This window comes from Bicyclus anynana, chromosome 6 (assembly GCF_947172395.1).
Source record: "Bicyclus anynana chromosome 6, ilBicAnyn1.1, whole genome shotgun sequence".
In the NCBI taxonomy this organism is placed as follows: Eukaryota; Metazoa; Arthropoda; class Insecta; order Lepidoptera; family Nymphalidae; genus Bicyclus; species Bicyclus anynana.
This window is the reverse complement of record NC_069088.1, coordinates 10,651,509-10,662,166: the sequence shown is the minus strand read 5'-3', so window position 1 is coordinate 10,662,166 and position 10,658 is coordinate 10,651,509. Positions and strand designations below refer to the sequence as shown.

The 10,658-nt window shown below is 33.1% G+C and overlaps 2 protein-coding genes across 2 annotated transcripts; one reads left to right on the top strand and one right to left on the bottom strand.

Annotated features, from left to right (window-relative positions):
• Nucleotides 1–449: 449 nt before the first annotated feature.
• Nucleotides 450–2,832, top strand: LOC112056672 (uroporphyrinogen decarboxylase). Its single transcript, XM_024097132.2, has 7 exons — nt 450–657; nt 731–1,018; nt 1,089–1,247; nt 1,729–1,872; nt 1,944–2,099; nt 2,171–2,338; nt 2,541–2,832. The coding sequence occupies exons 1-7, from the start codon at nt 640–642 to the stop codon at nt 2,682–2,684; spliced, it is 1,077 nt and encodes a 358-aa protein (XP_023952900.2). The 5' UTR covers nt 450–639; the 3' UTR covers nt 2,685–2,832.
• On the bottom strand, nt 2,750–10,658 carry LOC112056671 (COP9 signalosome complex subunit 3). The gene is made up of 9 exons (XM_024097131.2): nt 10,436–10,658; nt 9,802–9,956; nt 9,034–9,130; nt 7,853–8,070; nt 6,905–7,102; nt 6,150–6,302; nt 4,756–4,887; nt 3,472–3,654; nt 2,750–2,895 (listed from the first exon to the last, which is right to left on the bottom strand). The coding sequence occupies exons 1-9, from the start codon at nt 10,488–10,490 to the stop codon at nt 2,815–2,817; spliced, it is 1,272 nt and encodes a 423-aa protein (XP_023952899.1). The 5' UTR covers nt 10,491–10,658; the 3' UTR covers nt 2,750–2,814.

Sequence of the window (10,658 nt, the reverse complement as noted above, 5' to 3'; positions counted from 1 at the left end):
AATTAACATTAAAATCCCAAACCAAATAGGTTGCGCTCCTATCAGATGTATGAGACGTTCATATCGGCGATAATTTACCATCATCAACCAAATCCACGCCATTATTCTGATTTCTTTTGCAATTTACTCATATAATAAAAGAACATTGTTTTCTATAAGACATAATATCTACATAATAATGTTATATAAATTATTAAATGCTAAGTACGGCTTGGAATTTGAAACTTGGACAGGGTTTCAAACTGGATTAAAATAAAACCGGATCCGGAAACACATTGGGATTTGGCACCAAAATGCTAACCAAAGTGATATTGTCACAGATTAGTAATAGAATGCAAGCGTACACAGAGGAAGAAGCATAAAATAGATACATTGACAGTTTCATAGATGTAAACATGTTCCTTGGATGTAAATGTCAGTCTGACAACTAAGTGACATTTGACCAGTCACGAAATTTGTATTCTAGTGTCAAATTAACTGTAAACAATAAAAACAGCTGGTAATTTTATCGCAAAAGAATTAATTATTTCTCCGTTGCTAAGTGGTTTGCAATAATTATTAAACATTGCTCAACTACCAACAAAGACAGCAAGACTGTTGACACAGTTATTATTATTTTTAATTTAGACAAATCACACTATGGAGTATACAAATAAGGTAAGTCATTCATAAAAAAAATACGATTCCTGTTATATAGATGTTATATATTATTCAAACTTTCATTTTGTAGAACTTTCCGCCGTTGAAGAACGACAGATTGTTAAAAGCGGCATGTGGCATAGAAGTCGATAAAGTACCGGTATGGGTTATGCGGCAAGCCGGACGATATTTGCCAGAATTTCAAGCAGTTCGAGCACAACACGACTTCTTTACAGTATGCCGGACTCCTGAACTAGCTTGTGAAGTAACTCTACAGCCTTTGCGGCGCTATGAACACTTGGACGCATCCATCATATTTAGCGACATCCTCGTCATACCACAGGCTCTAGGCATGACTGTAGAGATGCACCCAGGAGTGGTATGCTCATGCTTTTAATATTTGATGCTGGAAATAGAATTTATGACTATAATATAATGATGCTTTGTAGGGTCCTGTGTTTCCTGAACCTCTGAAAGATATATCTGAGATAGATAACCTTAAAGAAGATGGTGCAGTATCAAGACTGACATATGTAGGTGATGCTATAACCCTTACAAGACACAAAATTGAAGGAAAAGTACCATTAATAGGTTTCACGGGAGCACCAGTAAGTAGTAATTGTATAATGTACTTTTTGGAGTACAGTCCAGTTTCTTTATTTGTAGGGACCATATTTAGATAACCACTATTTCAATACAAGTGAAATATAATTTTTCAAAGCTTTGTTTTTTAATAATATTCTCTGAATATTCCTTTGACAACTTATGATCTTCCTGAACTGCACTCTAAACCAAGGGCAAGAGATATTAAGTAATTTCAACCTCTTGTCTTATCGTTCTTATGCCTTTGGGCCGTACCAGGCAATGCTTCTACTCTCATCCAAATCCCCCTCTGTTGCCATTGAGATCCCATTAAGGAAACTGGCAATTAAACAATCAGATACAAAAAACATACAAAATACCATTCCATGTTTGGATTATTTATTTATTTGTGACATTATTATGAATTATAATATTTTCTTCTACATTAATTAAACTAATTATTACCTAATGTATTTTAAATACTCAGTTTTTACTGAACTTTTTCAGTTTACTTTAATGGGATATATGATAGAAGGTGGAGGCAGCAAGACAATGTCTAAAACAAAGGACTGGTTAGAGAAATATCCAAAAGATGTTCACCGGCTACTTAGTCTATTGACCAGAGTTATTATTGATTACTTGGTGATGCAGGTAAATTTTTGTTTAGATTTAATTATAGTGTAGTGTGTGTATTTGGTTGTACTATATAACTTTACTTTTAGGTTGAAAGTGGAGCTCAATTATTGCAAGTTTTTGAGTCAAGCGCAGATCATCTTTCAAGAGAACAGTTTATTGAATTTTCTGTACCATATCTGAAAGATATAAGAAATGGAATAAAAGCAAAACTTGAAGAAAAACAATTAGATCAAGTGCCTATGGTATGTTATTATAATAATAATTAAATTTATGTTATTTTTTCTATGAATATATCATTTGGTAACTTTTATAGACTATTTTCGCAAAAGGAGGGGGTCATTCCCTAGACATACAAGCAGAAATGGGTTATGAAACCATTGGACTTGACTGGACAGTAGACCCTGTTGAAGCTAGAAAAATTGTTGGTAATAATATCACATTACAGGGCAATCTTGACCCACAAGACCTTTATAAGACTCCAGTAAGTATAGAGTCCTTTTTATAAGACAAATTTAGAGCAAAGTTAATTTTAATAAAGCATTGATATGCAATTTGTATTTGAAGTTTGGGTATTTTCATTAGCCAACTAAACTAAATTGTTTAAAGTTAAACTAAAATGTATTCTTAACTCTTCCTTGTAAATTATGAGTTAATGGATTAAAAGGTATATTTTTTTGTTTCAGGAAGAAATAAAAAAGTTAACCATAGACATGGTCCAAAAGTTTGGTAAACATCGGTACATTGCAAATTTAGGTCATGGAATAACACCACAGACTCCACTAGAAAGTATGACTGTATTTACAGAATCTGTTCACGAAGTTGTTTAAGTTTTCATATACATACATACAATATTATGATAAGTTTGTTTTTATTTGTGGTTATGGAAAGAATATTGTTTGTTTGATATTTTTATTTGACTATATACTTATCATTATGTGGTTACAGTTAAATAAATGGTTACATTGTATAAGTAGATTTTGAGTTTTGACTTGTAGCAGGCATATCTTCATCATGACTTCCTGCAGATTTCTTGACATACTGAAACAGAAATAAAAATTCTTAAAATACTAACTTAACACTGAAAGTATGTTTATTGATGCATTTACAGCCGTATAACCTATCTATCTGTCATTTTGCTTACTAAAGTTAAGAAAATCTATCTTTCTGTTTTTCTGCTTTTCAATAACCTACTGACAGATAGTTTCACTATGTAAAGATAGTTTGAATGTTACTGATAATCGAGGATAGCTATCTATCCGTAATCTTGGGTAAGTTATTGAAAACTGCTGTAAATAGGAAAGCGTCCACATAAGATATAGCAATCAAATATATATAAATATAAATAATAATTTTTGTTTCTACATACATACTAGGTTAAATATTTATTTACTTATGAATTATGGTTAGGTATTCAACATTCAAAATAATGTATTTCAAGTAGGTTTTATGCAAGGAAGTTTTGGCAAGAGGAGCCAGCAAAAAACTCTGCAGTTAACTTATTTTTAAATAAATGTTACAAATTTAAAAGTTCATGTTCACCATTTTCAAAAAGAAAGCAGAGCTGAAAGTTATGACTATTTTCATATTTTGTAATTTTCATGTTTCAATACTTACTTGAGGGTTGACCTGTATTTGTTCGTCCATTTCTTGAATGTACTGATGCAATTTGGTACAGCCAGCCATTTGCTGCTCTAATATGCACAAAGTTTCTGGTGATGCATACTTCTCTGGACTGTCTAGGAACACCACCATGCCATCTTTTTGATTTATCATCGCGTAAATTTCACCTTCTTCAATCTAAACAAAAATGTTTAATTCAAAAATAACACTTGGATTTAAAGATTAACTTCATTTTTCAGCCTAATTTAAACATCAGCCAACTTAACATATATTTGTTTAAATATCCATTAAAAAAATATGTTAAATTCGTTAACAACCATTATCAAATGTTAGTGATAATTAGCAAGACCAGCAACTAAACGTGCTTTCAACACTAGCAACTTCGCAACTCCAACATTTAAGAACATAATATCTATATCTGTGCTAATATTATAAAAAGGTAAAGTTTGTTACCACACTACCTTGTAGTGAGTAATTTCTGAATCTACTGAACCAATTTTGAAAATTATTTTACCACTAAAAAGCCACGTTATTTGCGAGGGTGATACAACTATATTTTATCCGTATTCTTACGGGAACAGGAACAACGCGAGAAGCCGCAGGTCTTTGGCTTGTATATAATAAAATTAGTTAATTGTAATAACAAAAAAAATTTAGATAATATATATTAAACATATTATACATAATATACTCACTACATATTAAAGGGCGGATAATTGTGCCTCTAAGTATATTTCCTAGTTAAGAGTGTATACAGTAAACAGTCCACCATGTGGGATTGAACCCAGGCCCTCGACCTTGCGTCTGGCATCTTAATTGTGGCACTATAACCTTGCAGTAGTATGTGTAAAGACTTTAACTAGGGTAGCCACTTAAATGGAAAATATGTTCTCCAATAATAATATTATGATTATTGAGTTCTAAGGGTAAGCAGTGCATTTTTGCTTCTATGAAGTGCACGTCATTGCAACCATGCGAGCTAAATATAGAGCAACATGTCGTCGTCATCAACCCATATTCGGCTCACTGCTGAGCTCGAGTCTCTTCTCAGAACGAGAGGGGTAAGGCCAATAGTCCACCATGCTGGCCCAATGCGGATTGGCAGACTTCACACACGCAGAGAATTAAGATAATTCTCTGGTATGCAGGTTTCCTCACGATGTTTTCCTTCATCGATTGAGACACGTGATATTTAATTTCTTGTAAACAGCAACATGTAATGTATGCTAAATATACAGTAATGTACTCCTAGAAGCTATTTAACAAAACCGTACTTGCCATATTGAGCACATAAGTTTCTGCTTGAGAAGGCCCAGACAGCTGTACTCTAGAAGCGACATCACTAAGCGAAAGTGTCAAAAAAGTTTTTGTGAGCCTCTGAATATTCTTCTTGTACATTGAACTTAGCACCTGAAAATAGTAAAACAACCATTGGTTACAAAACATGGTTTGTTGTTTTACGTTTGTCATAAGATCAGAAAAATACACAAGAGTGTCATTCAGTCCTGGATTAAGTTAATAAGCAATTGATTAGGGCATCCCGTCTATACTACAGCCTTTCTTGATGAGTACTGTTTACCAACAAAGAAGTTAGAAATGAAGGTAGAAATCGCATGTCAGTTCATAACTTATTTATTTTAAATTATGGTTTGTTTATAAAATGTTATAAAAATATATTAACCATATCTAATTGTTCTAAGCTTAATAATCAAAGTTATTTTCATTAATTTAAGAACAAATTAATTAATTTATTATTAGGTGTGAAATGACTAACGATTTGTACCCTAATTTTTAATTTGTTTGTTGGTGAACAGTACACATCAAGAAAGGCTGTAGTATAGTATCGCTATGTCTCTCTGCGGTTACTTTTTATTAATTTTTTGTAGTTCACTTAACAATACATAGGGGAAGATTGCTTAGGGTAACAAGTTCTTTTTTACACAATATGAGGCATATTCATTAAAAATAATTTTTCTGCAATTTTCTGCTGCATGCTTTTAAATAGCCTCCGTGGCGCAGTGTTTGCGCGGTGGATTCACAAAACGGAGGTCCTGGGTTCGATCCCCGGCTGGGCAGATTGAGATTTTCTTAATTTGTCCAGGTCTGGCTGGTGGGAGGCTTCGGCCGTGGCTAGTTACCACCCTACCGGCAAAGACGTACCGCCAAGCGATTTAGCGTTCCGGTACAATGCCGTGTAGAAACCGAAAAGGGTGTGGATTTTCGTCCTCCTCCTAACAAGTTAGCCCCCTTCCATCTTAGACTGCATCATCTTACCATCAGGTGAGATTGTAGTCAAGGGCTAACTTGTAAAGAATAAAAAAAAAAAAGAAAAAAAAAACTAATGGCAGTGAAATCGTAAAGTAATATGTCGTTGACACATTCTATGCATTACTACTACTACTACTACTACTACTACTAGTCGTTTGGGTTATTAGAAAATCAAACTTAGATATATGGCTGTCTGCTACTTTTCTGGTAAGTGTAAGTGATTTTTAAACGAAAGATGAGAGATCAGGAAATTATCATCAGCCACTGCTGGACATAAGCCTCCTAGAAGGACTTCAAGATTATTGATTATAGATGTTGTCGACACACCTAATAGAATTAGAGGTCTAGACTTGGCACCACACATGCCTTTCAGTTTGTTTAAACTATGTGCATGAGATACTGACCTGACTGACCAAACCCATATTTTTGTCTCTCACAAATGTTTCCCTGTGCTTTATGGCAGCATGTTGCGATGTGCCCAGCTCGTGGTAGGCGACTGACAAGGGCTTCAGGAAACGGCAGACAACTTGGGATGTATATTTTGGCATGGGTTGTATCTATAAACAAAGAACTTTATAAAAATCTACATTAAAAACCTCATTATAAATTCGAAAGTAAGTCTCTCTGTTACCTTTTCAGGAACTACTGAACCAATTTGAATGAAATTTGGTATAGAGATAAATTGAACTTTACCACAAAAATAGGCTATACTTTTATCCCAGAAAAATCTATGGTACCCATAGGTTTGTAAACATAATTTCACGCTAATGTAAAGTGATGCCAATAAGAGTTTTAATTAGGTACAGTTTACCCATCAACAATCAACAAATATATGAAATTTAAATATCATATGGCATTCCATGGATTCACCATGCAGGTTCCAGGCCCATTAGGTAACAGAGAGAAAACCTCTGAAAGGAGCCTGAAACTAGTGATCTAAATGCAGCGGGCGGGGATTGAACCACCACCCCTCAGTAATGGGACTGGCTGCTTTACCGTTGAGCTATTGAGTGGTTCTCTGGTGGAGCTCTAGTGGTTCCAGTACTCTAGCTATATGATCACATCTAAAGCATAAAGTCATATTTATCCATCCATCCATTCTGATAATGACAAATTTGTTTAAGGTACTGCATACATATATACAAGTAGAATTAATTACCTTCCCATGTAAAATCAATGAAACCAAAATGTACTTCTTGTAAGCTTCCAACATTATATGGGATACCACCATAGCTGGCACTGTCACAACCACTTCAAAGAAATAAAGGGCTCTATCATAGTTCTTCATTGCTGTGTAAATCATTCCACCATAATAATAGTATAGAAGGAAATGTTTAGAGTCATTTGAACCACCAAGCTGAAAAATAAGCATGATTAAATTTCAATTTTGGTAATTATTATTACTATTATTTCATTTATTTGTTCTATCTTTTAGGGTTAACTTTCCACATAGAGCAAAATCAAACATGTGATAGATAAAATTGAAGGTTCATTACTATAAAACCGGATTTTGGGGAGCCATCAATGTTTCACTTTATTTTCCTTCGTCTTAAACCAAAATCCCACAATATATACCCAAAGTATATTTTTTTTTACATTAGTGTTATTATGTAAAAAAGCAAAGTACAATTCATGGAATTACAATACAACTTTCAAAAATCAGTTAAAACATCTTGTATTTTCAATCACCCACCTATTCGCCTAAATGCTGTTAAAGGACTCGTCGGTCTCTTTGAGGTTACTCACTTTAGCCTAAACTAGGGCAAAGTTCAATACTTCATACTTACGAAAGAGTTTCCTAGAGGTTTAAAGAATTAACCAGGATGTTTAAATTGTTTATAAATTAAAAAAAAAATTTTTGGAAGTGTGTTTATTACTTTAGCTTAGCATTTTAAATATTGTTAAGGGGTCTCTTGTAGACTGGACTAATAAATGTTGGGGCAGCTTACAAATGCTAAAACTAGCATGGTTTATAATAACAATTAAACATACTAATTTATTAATGAACTAAAAGGTCTTAATAAAATTAAAAGAAACAGTTAAAAGCTACATTATTAACTAAATAAAAAAAAAAAAGCTAAAAATAAAGTTTACCTTAAAAACTTACCTCAAAACTAATTCCTGTAACATCAGTGTCTAAAAACTCAAGAGCAGGTTTCATGCACTTTGACAAGAGACACAATTGGCATAAATCTGCATGGATGGATGTCAGCTGTGAATCAAACAATTGAATTTTTCTAATTGCCTTCTTCAAGATTTCTATTCCTCGGATGGGTTGTTTCAGTTCAACAAGATGGTCAGTAAGCAAATGGCACAAATCTGCATCTGTAATCAAATTTAAATAAAAAAAACAAATGATGAGTTCAAGATGTATAAAACAATGTAAACTGTATATTACTAGTGTGAAATTCGATGTAAACTTTTAACTACCCTTACCCTACCACTAAATTGGGAGTTGTCCAATACCCATCTCTTTTGTCCCAACATATTAAAAGACATACCTAACAATATTTGTCTTTGCACTGCTATTATTGGCATTTGCCTATTCTTCATCACTAGATATATTGTTACATGCTATTCCTACAGGATGAAATTTAACACAAAAATTATACTTTTGGTTAGCACATTGGATTCTTTATTACAATACTCCCACAAGGTTGGGTTTTTATGCTGGTGACTCTGGAAGACTCAACAGGAAAATAAATTGTTAGAAGAATAGGTGCATGGAAACGTTTTTGGAGTATGAAGGAATTTATGAAAAACAATATAATAACTAAAGCAAGACTGTTTGATTCATGTATCCTACCTATCCTAACATATGGTTGCCAAACATGGTCTCTTACTAAACTCCAATGTAAATAACTTGAAATATGCAAAAACTATTAAATGAAGCATGATGGGGATAAAACTCTAAGATAAAGTCAAACCATCCAAAATAAAAAAGACAAAAACAAAGGAAGTAGCTGTTGCCATCAAGAAACTTAAATGGAAGTGAGCATAAAAGAAAAATGGAGCAAAATGGAGAAAAATGGAGCAAAATGGCAAACTCTACCCTGTAAAAGTGAACAAGTCTTAAGCAAAGGAGAAGAGGAAGGCCAAAACAGAGATGGGCAGATGAAATAAGACAGATGGCAAGGGGTAATTGGGCAAAATCTGCAAGGGATTGAGAATCGTTTAAAAGCTTGGAGGAGGGCTTTGTCCTAGGGGACAATCAGACAAACTCAGAATAAAGGCTTTTATTATTAAAGTATGAGTCAATATGCATAGTAATTATTTTTATATACTTACAGAGCTCAGGGCAAAATCTCACTTGTTCTCCATTACAGTTATTGATGAAATCATGTACTTGCTGAAACATTGTTGATTTATCCACATCATTGTTGCCCTAGAATAAATATAATAATGATTATATAAATAACATCAAATCAATAACTGATTTATTTTTCATGTCAACTGGGCAATGTCCCATCTACGTCTATGCTATGATATCCACAAAGGGATGTCAGAGGGCACCAGATGACATATTTTACCTATATACTCTATTATGACCTGTTAGCATTAAGTAAATAGTGAATATGAAATCATGTGACTTAAGTACTATGAGCTGATAGCTAGAAAATTTTGTTTATGTCCACTAATGTATTATGTCAAAATTTGTGAATTGACCTGCAGGAATGAGTAAAGATAAGTACAATGTAAATCAATGTAAACTTTCAACCCCTATTTTACACCTGGGGTTGAATTTAAAAAATTTCATATTTTTTTATGATTTATGAACAAAACTTTTGTTGGACTTTCTATACAAACTTTCAACCTCTATTTATATTTTAAGGTCAAAGTATGTTTTGGTCCAAGGTCCAATTTACCAAAATTCACCTTGATTGGTTCAGCTGTTTAGTCATGAAAAGGAGACAGACAGACTTACTTTTGCATTTATAATATTAGTATGGATGGTGTATAGCTAAAGCACTTTTGTGGCTTATAGATTGTTTTGACGACTTTTGATACAATTATGTATTTTTATTACATTACAAATTCCAGATTTAAATTACTTACCTGTGGCAATGAGAATTTAGCTACCAACACTGCTAGCACCCCAAGCGAATGCTGTTGTATATCTAAAGTTTCCAGCACAGTGGTGAGATGAGCACTATTCCTCTGTAACACTTCTTCAGACTTTCCAATTGTGTCACACAGCTCCCGAAAATTTCCTAAACAATATTATGTTGTAAGTATATTTGTCTGAAGAATAATCTATATACATATACTAATAGATATTATACAGAGGTTAAGTTTGTGCTAGTGTAGGGGATAATTTCTCGATCTACTGAACCGATTTTGATTTTTTTTATTATTTTTGAGTGTCATATCTATATATATATAAAAATTAATTTCTGTATGTTAGTCTCGCTAAAACTCGAGAATGGCTGAACGAATTTATCATAACTTGGTCATGAAAGGTTCATGGAGGTTTATGGAAGGTTTAATTTAAAAGGTGAGCGAAATTAGAATAGTGTAGAGTATGGACAGGGAAGAAGTGCACATAATTCATAGCGAAGTTTGACCGAGTGGAGAAGAGAAGCTCTTAAATATATTTTTATACCCGTATTCTCATGGGAACGAGAATTACGCGGGTGAAACCGCGAGGAATCGACTAATGTTTTATGCATAAAATCAAATGATAATTTACCAGAAGCTGAAGAAGTCCTCACATTATTTACGAATTGTTCCAAAGATGATGCCATTCTTAGGTACTTAATATAAGTTATGACTTCAAGATCGAGTTTAGTTGCCCTGATTGTGAAATTAAGAATATTTAATTGTAATTTTAGCAATAAATAACAATTTATACGCAATTTTTAAGTCGCGTCGGAACTTGAAATTGAAATGAAATTCGAAAGATTTTTTTTTGT